This window comes from Scyliorhinus canicula, chromosome 1 (assembly GCF_902713615.1).
Source record: "Scyliorhinus canicula chromosome 1, sScyCan1.1, whole genome shotgun sequence".
In the NCBI taxonomy this organism is placed as follows: Eukaryota; Metazoa; Chordata; class Chondrichthyes; order Carcharhiniformes; family Scyliorhinidae; genus Scyliorhinus; species Scyliorhinus canicula.
The window spans coordinates 173,902,623-173,918,113 of NC_052146.1; the positions used below are offsets into that span (position 1 = coordinate 173,902,623).

The following is a 15,491-nucleotide window of genomic DNA, read 5'->3' on the forward strand; positions in this document are numbered from 1 at the left end:
TGCCAGAGTTGCAGCTGGGAAGTAAGGTGGTGGCTGCTGGGGTATTTCAAGTCGCCAGAGAGGAATCAGGCATGTGGGAAGCTCAAACCTTACAATTATGGGATGGTGTATCCTGGATGCAGACAGCCCAGGAAACTGGACAACCACATTGAATATGGGACAATCCCATAAAATCCAATACGGTTGCTCACCCTGGTGTACATAGAACATAGAACGATACAGCGCAGTACAGGCCCTTGGGCCCTCGATGTTGCACCGACATGGAAAAAAAAAACTAAAGGCCATCTAACCGACACTATGCCCTTATCATCCATATGCTTATCCAATATATTTTTAAATGCCCTCAATGTTGGCGAGTTCACTACTGTTGCAGGTAGGGCATTCCACGGCCTCACCACTCTTTGCGTAAAAAACCCACCTCTGACCTCTGTCCTATATCTATTACCCCTCAATTTAAGGCTATGTCCCCTCGTGCTAGCCACCTCCATCCGCGGGAGAAGGCTCTCGCTGTCCACCCTATCTAACCCTCTGATCATTTTGTATGCCTCTATTAAGTCACCTCTTAACCTTCTTCTCTCTAACGAAAACAACCTCAAGTCCATCAGCCTTTCCTCATAAGATTTTCCCTCCATACCAGGCAACATCCTGGTAAATCTCCTCTGCACCCGTTCCAAAGCTTCCACGTCCTTCCTATAATGAGGCAACCAGAACTGTACGCAATACTCCAAATGCGGCCGTACTAGAGTTTTGTACAACTGCAACATGACCTCATGGCTCCGGAACTCAATCCCTCTACCAATAAAGGCCAACACACCATAGGCCTTCTTCACAACCCTATCAACCTGGGTGGCAACTTTCAGGGATCTATGTACATGGACACCGAGATCCCTCTGCTCATCCACACTACCAAGAATTTTACCATTAGCCAAATATTCCGCATTCCTGTTATTCTTTCCAAAGTGAATCACCTCACACTTCTCCACATTAAACTCCATTTGCCACCTCTCAGCCCAGCTCTGCAGCTTATCTATGTCCCTCTGTAACCTGCAACATCCTTCCGCACTGTCTACAACTCCACCGACTTTAGTGTCGTCTGCAAATTTACTCACCCATCCTTCTGCGCCCTCCTCTAGGTCATTTATAAAAATGACAAACAGCAATGGCCCCAGAACAGATCCTTGTGGTACGCCACTCGTAACTGAACTCCATTCTGAACATTTCCCATCAACTACCACTCTCTGTCTTCTTTCAACTAGCCAATTTCTGATCCACATCTCTAAATCACCCTCAATCCCCAGCCTCCGTATTTTCTGCAATAGCCGACCGTGGGGAACCTTATCAAACGCTTTACTGAAATCCATATACACTACATCAACTGCTCTACCCTCGCCTACCTGTTCAGTCACCTTCTCAAAGAACTCGATAAGGTTTGTGAGGCATGACCTACCCTTCACAAACCCTGCTGACTATCCCTAATCATATTAATCCTATCTAGATGATTATAAATCGTATCTTTTATAATCCTCTCCAAGACCTTACCCACCACAGACGTTAGGCTCACCAGCCTATAGTTACCGGGGTTATCTCTACTCCCCTTCTTGAACAAAGGGACCACATTTGCTATCCTCCAGTCCTCTGGCACTATTCCTGTAGCCAATGATGACCTAAAAATCAAAGCCAAAGGCTCACCAATCTCTTCCCTGGCTTCCCAGAGAATCCTAGGATAAATCCCATCCGGCCCCGGGGACTTATCTATTTTCACCTTGTCCAGAATTGCCAACACTACATGTGCATCCACCATAGAAGGTAAGTCTTACAACACCAGGTTAAAGTCCAACAGTTTTGTTTCAAACACTAGCTTTCAGAGCACTGCTCCTTCCTCAGGTGAATGAAGAGGCATGTTCCAGAAACATATATATATATATATATATATATTGATAAAGTCAAAGATGCCAGACAATGCTAAGAATGTGAGCATTTGCAGGTAATTAAATCTTTACAGATGCAGAGATAGGGGTAACCCTAGGTTAAAGAGGTGTGAATTGTCTCAAGCCAGGATAGTTGGTAGGATTTCGTAAGCCCAGGCCAGAGGGTGGGGGATGAATGGAATGCGACATGAATCCCAGGTCCCGGTTGAGGCCGCACTCATGTGTGTGGAACTTGGCTATGAGTTTCTGCTCGGAGCTGAAATCCCCTTTTGTTTCCTATTGCTTCTGCACATCTTGGCAACTTGCTGGCATAACGGCTCCTCTATCTCCCTCCAACTGCTCGAGGATCTTTGGTACAATCGAGCAGTGTGATTGCTCCTTTTTTGACCCTCAGTTCAACTCATATGGTTTAATTTGATGCCCATGTTTACTTTACCAATATTACGAGAACCGCTCCTTTCTTTTGAAAATCGCTCTCCCTACCCCAGCGGAAAGCATGAATTGCTGGGCTGTGACTCATGTCCTTAGCCACACAAGTCCCAAAGGTTTTGGATTTTGGTCCTACAGTCTCTAATTACAAAATGGGAAATCTCTTCTTATCTAATGTTTTGAATCAGGAAATACCAAAAATCTGAGTGTTGAGAACATTTTGGGAAGAGTGTATTATTACCTTGCCAGGTCTGAAAAAGACTTTGGTGAGACCAAACTTATAATCGTTTTCATTGAGACCCAAGGCTTTGAACAGTGCCTGGAAAAGAAAATAGGAAGAGAAATTAATTAATGGATGTCTAACTTGTTGAACAATGTTTAAGTTACTAAAGAACAATTACTCCTCCATGCCTCCTAGTTATCATGCCTCCCCATTTCAGCTAGTGTTAGGAAAATCAAGGTAGTTTTACAGGATTTATATTTGTATTGGCAGACATTAGAAATAAGGTATAGTTTTAAATGGGTTTAATTTAATATTTCTGTGCCTGGAAGGATAAAACCCATAGTAAGATTCATGCTGGACAAAGATGTTTGTATGTGTGGAGGTTGGTTTCAATTCCAACGATGATTCTATTGTGCTTAGAGGGGGTTGCGGTGTGAATCAGCAGTGGTTGCTTGGCAACTTGGGCTTTATAAGGTAGAAAAGCTCTTAAGTTTTAGTTTAGCTAATTTGATTGCAGGTGGAGATGGGTGGCAAGAGAGAAGGTAGCTCTCATAGCTCTGCTAGAAGCAGTTGGGTTTAGAAGTCTAAAGAGGGAACATCTCTTATCAGCCTTGTGAGAAGAAAGGATGTATTACGGACCAATGATTAAGAAAACAACTCCAGAAACCTAAAGTCCAGTTAGTTAAGGAAACCAGAGAAGTGCAGAGAAGTTTCCAAGAAGTCTGGAGTAACTGAACAGAGGGAAGGTTGGGGGAAATTATTTGAAATAATTGTGGAAATCACTGGCTGGACCTCGTAGTTTATGTAAAAGCCTTTAAGACAAAGCAAACCTTAGGGGAGAGCTGTAAAACATGAAATGGAAACCTTGATGGAAGCAGTGGATGGAAAGCATAACTTAAAAGGAGATTTGAAAGTGTGACTTTTGAAAGTGAAATTTTAAATCACTCGTGCGGAAGCCAGAGTTCAGTGTGACAAGGTGGCTAATGGTCCAAGAATAATTTGGGGGATTTCGAGGAGAAATCTACAGACATTCACTTGGATTCGGAGAGGAGTGTGTCTTTCCACAGTCATCTTGTGCGCTTTAAAGGGACTCGGTCTGTTAATGAGGCCATTGTAACTTAAGATATACTTTGTAATCTTTGTGTAATTGTTAAGCTAAGGGAAGAGTAAAGGGGTATTGCATCAAATTATTTCATGTTTAATAAATGTTTTTTTTCTTGTTATAGCTCATTAGAAGTCCTGTAACTCTGTTCCTCCACATTTTATTTAAAAAATTAAGAGTTATGGTCTTTTGAGTCAGGGGTCCATTCTGGGATATTCCTGCCTACTTACATCAACCAGAATTGTAATTTTGGTTTTTTTTTTCAATTAGAAAATATAGAATGCTGCTAAATAAATGTCCAGTTTGTGTGGAATATATTTACATCAATGTCTAATTTAATTATCAATTATCACAGGCAATGAATTGCTTTTGAAATGTAAACACTTGTGGAGGCAATTGAGCAACCAATTTGCACACAAACCAATTATTCTAATTAGGGATGAATATTGGCTGAGATACGAGGAGAAATCTTTGATCTTTGTAAATTGTACTGTGGAATCCTTTACATCCACCTAAACAGGCAGAGGAAGCCTGAATTTAACATGTCTTACAGAAGATGGCATCTCACACAATGCTGCATTGAATTGCTCAAGGGTCATGCTAGATTATGTGTCTTAAGCCCCTGGAGTGGGGCTCTCAGCAACAACCTTCTGTCTCCGTGTTGCTTGTTCACATGTAAACTCTGAAGACCTGGAGAATCAGGCTACTTCGATATATACAAGAGGATAGAAATTATATCCCACCAAAGTATCTCCGTCACCATGGCATGAGCCTAGACAAAATGTATAAAAGCATGGGAATGGAGTCACTCCTAATCCTGCCTTGTCAAATATTCACACAAGCACATGCTCGAGTGGTCAGGGTCAATGATTGTGGTTGATTTGCTCCCCTGCCTCAATTCAGGACAACTAAAGCCAGTTGCCACACCCCATCACTTGTCCCACTGAGATTACCTAATTGATGCAGATCAGGATTAAATTTATGATCTTCCGAATCTCAAAAGCTACAGTCAGGGAATGTAATAGCTTTGCTGAGTAATTCAGCAGAATGTTCCTTTGTGAAACATACTGAAATAAATTCAAAGCTTTGTCTTGTCAGTACCTTGCAGAAGAGCCTTGGATCCAACCTGCAGAGTTTTGCAGGCATGTACTTCTGGTACATGTTGTAAAGTTCATGGAATGGAGCACGTGATGGAAATCCACCTTGCATGAGGTCCAGCACAGACACCATACCTACGCAACAGAGCAGCCATTGAAAGCAAAACAGTTTACTTATACAGTATAATCATTTGATTAATATGGGTAACAACATAAATCCATCTTAATGCAGGAACTGAACCATAGCTTATTTTATCCTGTAGTTGTTTATGTTATGTGAATCAAATCATGGAATTTCAAGCATGTAGAGGATGGGTGATGGGACCATGGGATGAGGATATGGACTGTGGCATTTTGGATGAGTTGATGCTTACAGAGGTGGTGGTATGGAGGCCAGAGAGTCACAATGTGATAAAGGAACAGGCTAGGGTTTTGGTGATGAAGGCAATGCCATAGAAGAAACTGGTGGAGACGATATGCAGGAAGAATGCCGAGTTCTAGGCCAAGTAGGATGCCAAAGGCCTGCGCCTACTAGCTTAGGTGACAAGGGGTGATTGGGGGACTCAAAGACAGAGGCACGAAGGTGCCGGTGGGAATCAAAACAATGGATTCAGTTTTGTCAACATAAATTTAAAAAAAATTTTGGCTCATCAATACCTTAATGCTTGACAGGCAGCCTGGGTGGATAGCTACAGACACTGGGTTGCTGGAGGAGGCAAAGGGGTAAATTCAACAATCATTATGGTGCATTGTTAGCTGATTAGATGCTCTTGGGTTATGTAACTGCAAACTATGAAGAATAGCAGAAAGAATGCAGCATACCAAACATAATAATGTGGACAAGAGAGACACCATGGTGATTAGGTGGTGGAATGGGAGAGGATTGAGATAACATCTAGAAGACTTCCTTGATAAGACGAACATATCAAGAGCAGAAGAGATGAGGTACAAATGGGAGGGAGTGTAATGCGCAAGGGCTTCGATGGGCGGTGCACAGGAGGAGGAGCTTAACATTGGTGAAATATATTTGTAGCAAATGTATATATATTTTTATGAAAACGATTTTTATTAAAATTTTCAACATTTTAACAATACACAACACCCACCACTTGACAGAAACCAGGTCCCCAAAATGCAAAACAAACATGCTCCATCGCTGGTAGAACCCCTTATCTGCCCCTCTCAGAGCAAATTTCATTTTCTCCAAATGCGGGAACTCCCAAGCTCGCGCTGAGGCTCAGGAGGTAGAGGCTGGGTAGCAAATATATATTGAAGACATGGCAACCACTGAATAAAATCTCACCTGAACACTGAAGCTGTGACAAAATTTGTGCCCCTTCAAATAGATGACTTGTCATTTTGAGATTAGGTTTGATGCATCGAATAAAGCTGGATCCCTAATGGAAAACATGCAGTGAGTGACAGACATCATTTCTGCTAATTTAATCAAGGCCAGAACGTTTCAGCACCCCCAGCCCCCCCCAAACTTGAAAATTTCCAATACCGGTGAAACAAAATTAACCTGAAATTGAAATATAGTTCTCAAACCAAGGGCAGCATTACTTATATCAATGCTATCACATGCTTATTCATTAATACACCATGCCACCTAGTGTCTGGTGCACAAAATTAATTTTTAATCTCAAATGGACTATAAGGGAGTTGGTAAACGCAAAGGATGGGTGCTTTCCAACAAAGTGACAGAGAAAAACAATGTGCGAGTCATCCTTTGCTGCTCTCGTGAACCTTCATCAAGTCACTTACAAGGTAAAAGAGCCTGAGTGGTGGTTATCTGATCATACTCTTCACCTAAGAGGAGTAAATATGCTTTCCATGTATTTTCTGTGTGTAGATGACATCAAGGGTGGAGAGAGCACGGGACAATGGCATTGAGGATGAGATGTTGCACGCTCAGGTGGATATAAAAGACCCATGGCACCTCTAGAAGAGCAGGGGAGTTCTCCGATGCTTATATTTAATCAACTCGACTAAATAGATCGCTGGTTAACTCATTCTGCAGAGGGGACCTTTGTTGTTCTGTTACCTACATTGCAACAATCACAACACTTCAAAAGCACTTCATCAGCTGTGAAGCGTTTCAGGATGTCCGGAGATTATGAAAAGCTTTATAAATGCCATTTCATTTTTTCTTTAATCTCCAGCGACTCATAGCAAAGCACTGCTCTCACTCCCAATCTGCAGACAAAATGTCCTGATCACAAATTATGGAATAAATTCTCAATTTCATTTAACAGTTTAATCAGGTTATCAGTACTCACTGTGCTGCGTAACTTATCAAGCAACAGATTCAACTGAGTCTGGGGAGAGAAAAAAGGAAAACAAGAAACTTAATGATCTGCATGCTGTGGCTGAACACCTGCATCAGTTAGTTAATTAAGCTTAGCACGATTTGTATAAAATAGACAAGCGAAATATTGTATAACGTGAACACAATTTATTGCATGCATTCAATGAGCTGCACATTAGTGAGAAAAACCTCTCAAGATCCACATAATTATAAGCAGCAAAAAAAAACATATTGCGATGCACTTGAAGAAAACATTAAGATGTACGTTGACATGGTGAAGACAGAGGTGGAGCATGCAGCCAAACATCCTCCGTCTCATGAAGCAGCACTGATGAATGAAATGATTCCCAACAGAAACCATGCATGGCACGGCCCAACCTTAACTTTAACCCTTTCCACATCCAGCCCACAAAGTTGGTTGGTGTTGACAAGTTGCTCAAAACTATAGCTCTGGATATTTTCCCCAACGTTCAGGAAAAAAAAGAACACAAAACGGCAAGGGTCAAATATAACAAGAGATGGTCCCTCTCGTGGTCCATTGGCTAAATACACGGCATCGTATTGTTATGAGCCATGCAGAGCAAGAAGCTCCCACGCTCAATCTTATTGTCCATGCTGAGCAATGGGAACATTGCAATCACCTCAATTGCCTGGACTTGTGGGGAGAGGTGGAACATCATTTAGGTTTCTCTCTGCTCAGTGACTCCTGCTGGAAAGGTGTAAACATGTGGAGAACGAGTGAAGGCAGTATTAGATTTAAGTATGATGATCCCAACAGCTTGCTGACCATAATTATGCAAGATAACAATTGAAAAAATTGAGTAACTGCTGAGGCCTGCGGAACCCTTCCCCTATATTGGTCAATAGCATGATAGGAGACGGTTAAGACTAAAAATATTAGCAGAGTTAGTTATAAGATAACTAGTCTCAGCTCAATATCGCTGGTTATTTGACTTCAATGTAAGATGTGTTTGCTTTACTGTTTCTCTCCTAGGCAACGGTGTTTTAATGCAGTGCATTTAAATGTAATGATGCATACATGGAATAATAAACACTTTAGTCGACAAAATGTTTGCCAGTGAAGGCTTACAAATCAAATAAATTGCATGGTGTTAACGATGCATTTTCATCTGTGAGAATGCTCACTCACCTTTCTTCAAGCGAGCTGAATACTCCATCTTGGGGCAAGATGGGGAGCAAGATTAGGTTAATGATATAAAGTGGAATGACTTAAAATGCCAATTTTTGGAATCTCTGCTGTAACCAACAGGCTAGGTGCATAGAACCAGATTTTCATTCAACAAGAGGATTGCATTACTGATGGTGCAATAAGCAGGACCGTGATAAATTGGCAATTTTGCATTTCAAGAAAGTGTCATCGGGATTGATGAACATCTGCAAATTTGGCGATTGATGACTATGTTATATTAAAATAGAGTATTAAAAAGGGAGGGATGCTGGAGCTTTCACAATATTACAATGGATACACCAGGGCTACATTCAGATGTATAGCAATTTAAGAACCAATCATTATTACAAATAGCTAGCTATCTAGTTTTGTTCCAGGATCAGCCTTGCTATTGAAAAGGGTTAAAATGCCATTTTAATTAACCAGCCAATACCACTGAAGTCAGTGCTCGAAGCAGGCGCATTACTAGTGTGCAGTTGTTTGGGTAAAGATTTACCTGCTGTTGTCTACTTTTCTTTTCCCAACCTCCCTATAGTTTTGTCTACTCATCCTGAACTGGAGCATCTCAGATCAAGTCACTACCTGAGGAAAAGGAGCAGGAAACAGATGGAAAAGACGAGGCCTGAAAGTCATCTTACTAGAAGTAGAAGACAGGTGATTAGGAGAATGCATTGGAAATTGTGGCAATGGACAATAGGAAGAACTTGAGGATTAGAAATGTCTTACGTAGAGCTTTTAACATCAATTCATATTTTCTCTTCTCTTGAACCTGAAATGTTCAAGTTAATTATCCTCAAGAATGTAATAAAAAAAAATGCAGAAAAACATCTTTTATATTGAAGTGGTTATTAATTGCCATTTTAGTTCCTCAAAGCACAATTCGTTTAGCTTTTTTCTGGTTTGATATTAGCTCCTGTTATATTCAGTGATGTACATTCCAATGTATATCTAGAACAGATTTACACAGTTGGTTTGCAGTGACTAAATAAAACCTTCAGATAGCGACAACAAAAATCACAGTTCTGATGTGGTCAACACTAAAGGACAAAAGGCATGTTTTTCAAAGGCATTTGATAGACCACAATTGAAAAGGCAAGGAGAATAGAAATATTGGCAAGAAAGCAGTGAAGAGCAGAAAGTTACTTTGACCTAGAAATACCCAGAGGCAAATAAGATCTGACAATGCTTGATTTAGGGCTCACTGCATGGTTTTGAATTCTAACTAAAGGGAAAAACTTCACTGACATCATGGCCATGTCAAATTCAGAGTAACTAACCAGAGCTAGAGTAAACATGCATTTCATATTGGCTGGCACATCACCAGACAGTGAACTTACAACAGGACTTAATAATCATGCGAAGATCTTAAATGCTCAAAAGTGACTACTGGATTGAATAATTAATCCAATGCTGAATGAAATACTCTCTACCAGAGTGCACAATTTGCCTTGCCTCCTACCAAACACTAACTTACATCAGTCAAATTCTTGAAGGTTGCTCGGAGTTAGCCAGTTCCCATTCCTTACTTCGACTCTTGTCCCTGCAGCCAGTTTCAATGGTATGAATCTCAAAGTACGGCTGATGAACACGTGGCTTCAACTTAAACCATCACCGTTAGAAATGGTTTACATCCATCATCAAAAATCATCACATTTCCAATCTAAATGTTGCGTTTTTCGATGAGTTGCAATAGGTGATGAGTTCTAACTTTTCATATTTCTTTGTGACAGATGCCAGCTTTGGTTCAGTTGGTGGCACGCTCACTGAATGCAAATCCAACTCCAGCAACATGAGCATATAATTTAGGCTGGCACTTCAGTGCAGCACTCAGGGAGTTGGAGGTGTTGCCTTTCAGATGAGATGCTAAACCGAGGTGCTACTTGCCCTCTCAGCTGGAAGAAGCTATTTTAGACAAGAATAAGTGAGTTCTTCTGGACTGGCCTCAATCAATGCCTAAATCAGATGATCTAGACATTTATTTCATTGCTGTTTATGGAAACTTTGCGTGCTTTCCACAATACAGCAGTAACTGCACTTCCAATGTGCTTTATTGGTTGTAATGTGCTTTGGGACATTCTGAGGTTGTGAAGTTGCTATGTATAGTACAGTAACACCTGGGATTAGATTAGATAGGTGTTTTGTGGCCGGAACAGACACAATGGGCCGAAGGGCCCTTTCTGTGCAGTGTGTATCTATGACCAGGTCAGAGTTCCTGAAATTTCCAACTTTCAGTGAAACAAAGTAAAACAACTTTAAGCAAATCAGATTCTCCTCTTAAAACCAAGAGCAAAGCTGTGGGTACCTTCTGTAGGACTAAGCTCATCAGAAAAAAAACATTAAAACATCATACCATGCAAGTTGAACTATCTATTTTGCTAAATTCCTATATTGGTAAATGAAACAACCTTAAAATAAAATAAATGTAAAAATATAAAATAAATATAACTAACTTACTTCTCAGTCCCCACTCCCTGCCTCACCTGCTTGTTGAACCTCCAACTCACCACACAATCCACTCCCTGATCCATTGGTCTTTGTGGACTTTTCCTCATGACCTTTGGACACCTGGTCTCTGCCACTTTGCAACTCTCCCTCAAACTGCTGACCCTCCAATTCACAGCCTCTGCAACTCTAATCCTGCCGGTCAATTGTGATCCTTCCTACCGCCGAGCCTCCCACTCCCTAACTTCCTCAACCTCACCCTCACTGTGTGAGAGCTGAAAGAACAGCTTTGACTTTCAGGAAGTAAGCATTTAAGAGGCATTTTGACAAATACATGGAAGAGAGGGATAGGGAACCCGGTAGTTTAGGCAGGCATCATGATCGGTGCAGGCTTTGAGGGTCGAAGGGCCTGTTCCTGTCCTGTTCTTTGTTGCGGAAGTGAGATGGTCAGGGAGCAACAGAGGCCTCAAAGTGGAGAGTTAGTAGCGAGGGGGGGGGGGGGGGGGGGGGGGGGGGGTCAGAGGTGAGAGAGGTCTCTCCAAAATGGCGCCGGTCAGGTCACACGGTCCTACATCAGACATAGTGCGAAATGACTTTGAGATAAAGCTTGCAACGCAAAATGTTAATATGGGCCCCATTAACTGATCGATTTTATTTTGAAAGGAACAAGAAATTACTACAAAAAAAATTGACTTCAAAGCAAAATACAAACACTGCATGGTAACGGATTAGCATTTCTACCCTACCTGAAAAACACATCATTGAAACAGCACCACACATGTTGCAATATTTACAGATTAATTTATTGCAAGGACCCAGATAGGAATTTAGACCTGCTCTCAGTTTAAAACAGAACACATTTACAGATAGAACATAGAACATAGAACAGTACAGCACAGAACAGGCCCTTCGGCCCTCAATGTTGTGCCGAGCCATGATCACCCTACTCAAACCCACGTATCCACCCTATACCCGTAACCCAACAACCCCCCCCCCCCCCCCTTAACCTTACTTTTATTAGGACACTACGGGCAATTTAGCATGGCCAATCCACCTAACCCGCACATCTTTGGACTGTGGGAGGAAACCGGAGCACCCGGAGGAAACCCAAGCACACAGGGGGAGGACGTGCAGACTCCACACAGACAGTGACCCAGCCGGGAATCGAACCTGGGACCCTGGAGCTGTGAAGCATTTATGCTAACCACCATGCTACCCTGCTGCCCCCTCAAATGAGGTTTAGCATCGTTACAACTTGCATCTTTCTCTGGAGGATGAATTTTACTTTACAAAGGCAAAACATTTCCACTTGATCCAGAGGACCTTGGCAAGAAACTTCTGTAATCAGTGGCCACAAAGAGTGGACTGATCATTCAATAGCGCTTCCTGTGGATAAGGGGAGGGGAACTGGCAACAAAGAAGGAAAGAGGTTCCACTACTCCACTCTAGGATCATTACTGATGCCCGAGATCCATCACTTTGTGTGAAACAGAGGCCATGCCCTCTGTGATGTTTCTAAACTTGTGGGAAATAGCAGGACAGCAATTGTGCTAATTGATTAATGATCTAATAGCCTGGACTAAGGATTTGGGGACATAAACTAGAACCCCACCACTGCAGCTAGGGAAACTTAAGTCAGCGAATAAATTGATTGAAATGGAAAAGGCAGTTCAGTGATGGTGACCATGGAATGACTCGATCGTCATAAAGACCCATCTGCTTCACTGATATCCTTCAAGGAAGGAACTTTGCCATCTGGCCTGTGTCACTCCGGTCCCACAGCAATGCAGCTATCCTGTGGAATGGTCTAGTAAACCTCCCAGGTAACAGCACTGTGGAATGGGAATAACTGCTGGCTAGTTGATGCCCATATCCCTTGAATGAATAAAGAAAAATAAGGTTGAAATTTGTTTTTGAAACAATTTGAAAAATGAATAAATAAGCCAATTAGTTTATTAGGTACAAATATACATGAGAGCTGGATAATTTACTGGAAGAGCGAGGCAGACTAATATCAAGGGTGTGTTAGAATGGTTTTTAAAACAGTGATTAAAGTGTTAACCTTTAAGATGTTCTCTTCGTAATAATGCATAATAATGTGAAGACTTCATATTATTAAAGTGCACATTACCAATCTCTTTGGCTTATGTGGGAAAGTTTTCATTTGCAGAAATTTCAAATGGAGCCAAACAATACCAATGTAAATACTACATATAAACATCTAAATTAGGAGAACTCAACCCATCAAGCCTCCTCCACCATTCAATAAGATCATGGCTGATTTGATTCTCTTTTCAACTTCACACTTATCCCCGATAACATTTTACTCCCATTGCATATCAAGAATCTATTTAGCTTTGCCTTAAAAAAATATTCAAACACTCTGCTTCTCCCACCTTGAGGAAGAGAATTCCAGAGACTCACGACCGTCAGAAAATAAATTATCTTCAGCTCTTAACATTTTTGAGCGACCCTTTATTTTTAAACAGCAACCCCCTCTTAATACATCACAGCGGTGGCAAAAAATGCTGAGGTAGATCCAAAAGAGTAAAAATTACTACAACACGCTACAGGTTGAAAGAAAATGAAGCAGGATATTCACTGTGGTACAATCTTGATGCCAATATCAGGGTGCATTACAAAAAGCATTGCACTTCCACTCAATAAACCTCCTTTCAATAAAAAGAAAGAAAGGGTATTTCAATGCTTCTTAAATGTCATGGGAGAAGATTCGGGACTTTTTATTTACTAACGGAATTATACAATTTTACAACATAGGAGCTTTCCAAATGAATCTACCTTGAATTTATTCCCAACGCTGATGAAGCTCAATTTTCCCGCCTTCTGTTTTGTGTCCTTATTGTTGTTGGTTCCTTCAAAAAGTTTCCGGACAAACGGGTCCTTTGATTCTGACACCAGCGATTCCAAGGACATGTGTAAGGCATCATTGTTCTTTTCCACAAACTTAGCCTGTCGGGGAGAAAATCGCACTGAACAGTTCCGAGATGAAAGATGAAACGACTTCAATGATGAAAGAAAATACAATGAGAGGCAAGCAAGCTTTGGAGATTTTAATGGGCAGAAAAAGATCCAAGACTGCAGTGGGAATTCTGCATAGGCTCCAGTGTGACAGCTTGAAGTGACATGATCAAAAAATGCAGTACCGTATTTCCGTATTTACCCCCGAATGTGGCAAAGGCACAGTAGCTTTAGTAAGGTATTTCAGCTTTCATATAGATTGGGGTACGAGGGAATTTTCACAGTAATTTCACTGCAGTCTACTTGTGACGCTTGTTGAGTGCGCTCAGCATCTGTAACAATAAGTCCTATAACTAACACCGGAGCAGACTATGTCAGATTCAGGAATATGGAGGCAGATTTAGTTAAGAACCTGATGGAGTGTGAACAATTACCTAATGGTGCAGGAACAATCTCCCAATATTAACCATAAAATGATTTGAGTAGTGTTTGAAATGGAGAAACATGAACCAGCTGCGTTTCTAGATTGAAGTCTGACTTCAATGCATGAGAGGGAGATTGTCCCCAGTAAACTGGGCAAATTTGTTAATGTGTAAAACAGCAGAGGGGAAATGGGGATGTTCACTAAACAATTTAATTTTTTTTTTAAATTACAGAACCAGTATACAGCCCAAAGGCACAAAAGCTAAACATTCCATTAAAAAAAAACAACAGAGCTGAACACACGTACGACCAAATCAGTGGAGGACAACACAAAACCAAAAGAAAAAGCATATACGAATGCAACAAAGGCACAGGTCTCAGTGACTGGGAGAGATACAAAAAACATAAGATGGCAAAACAGAGGGCTACAAAAAGAAAATATGAAAAGGATGCAGGAAAGGTTACCAAAATCAACACAATTGTTTTTACAACTACATTAGAAAAAAAGTGATTAGAAACAAGGTGGGTCGCTGAAAAACTGACATCCTAAATCAAAATAGATGTGCTAAATAATTACTTCATATCAACATTGACAGCAGATGAACATCCTAAGGTAGATAACATTGAATCAGCTACAGAGAGTCATTAAAATTAACATAAGAAAAGCAATAATGAAGAAAACAATTGCATTAAAGAGTGCCAAACCACCAGAACCAGGTGGCTTCCTTCTTCGGGTTTGAAGGAAGTAGGTGAGAACAGTTCAGATGCTAAAACTATAACTCGCAATCCAGGAGCCATTCCTTTAGATTAGAAAAACCCACATCACTCCACTAATTAAGAAATATGAGAAACGGCTACCAAAGAATTATAGACCAGTTAGCCTAACGTCGGCTGTCGGAAATTTACTGGAGTATATAACTAAGGATAGGAATACAAGAGTACGGGTAGGCCATCCAGGCAATCAAGCCTGCTCTGCCATGCAGTATGACCATGGCTCATCATCCGTTTCAAATGCCTTTTGCCCCACACTATCCCCATATCCCTTTATATTATTGGTATTTAGAAATCTGTCCGTCTCTGCTGGAAACATACTCAAATGACTCCGCTTCCACGGCCCTCAGGAGTACAGAATTCAAAATATTCACAACCCTCGAGTGAAAAGATTTCTCTTCATATCAGTCCCAACCGGCTTCCCCTTTATTTTGAAATTGTGCGCCAAGGTTCTAGACTCCCCAATCAAGTGAAACATTTTTCTTGCATTCCCCTCATCTAACCCTTTAGCTATTTTGCACGGTTCAATGAAATGACCTCTCATTCTTCAAAACTCTGGAGAATAAAGACCTAGTTTCCCCAATCCCTCTTCATGGGAAG

General features: G+C 41.1%; 1 protein-coding gene across 1 annotated transcript in view; it reads right to left on the reverse strand.

Moving 5' to 3' along the window:
- myo6a (myosin VIa) overlaps positions 1 to 15,491 on the reverse strand; it is a 257,553-nt gene that overhangs the window by 38,096 nt on the left and 203,966 nt on the right. The window contains 5 exon segments of the mRNA XM_038802906.1: positions 2,599 to 2,676; positions 4,784 to 4,914; positions 6,083 to 6,176; positions 7,059 to 7,097; positions 13,518 to 13,688. Of these exon segments, the coding sequence (XP_038658834.1) occupies positions 2,599 to 2,676; positions 4,784 to 4,914; positions 6,083 to 6,176; positions 7,059 to 7,097; positions 13,518 to 13,688 (513 nt within the window).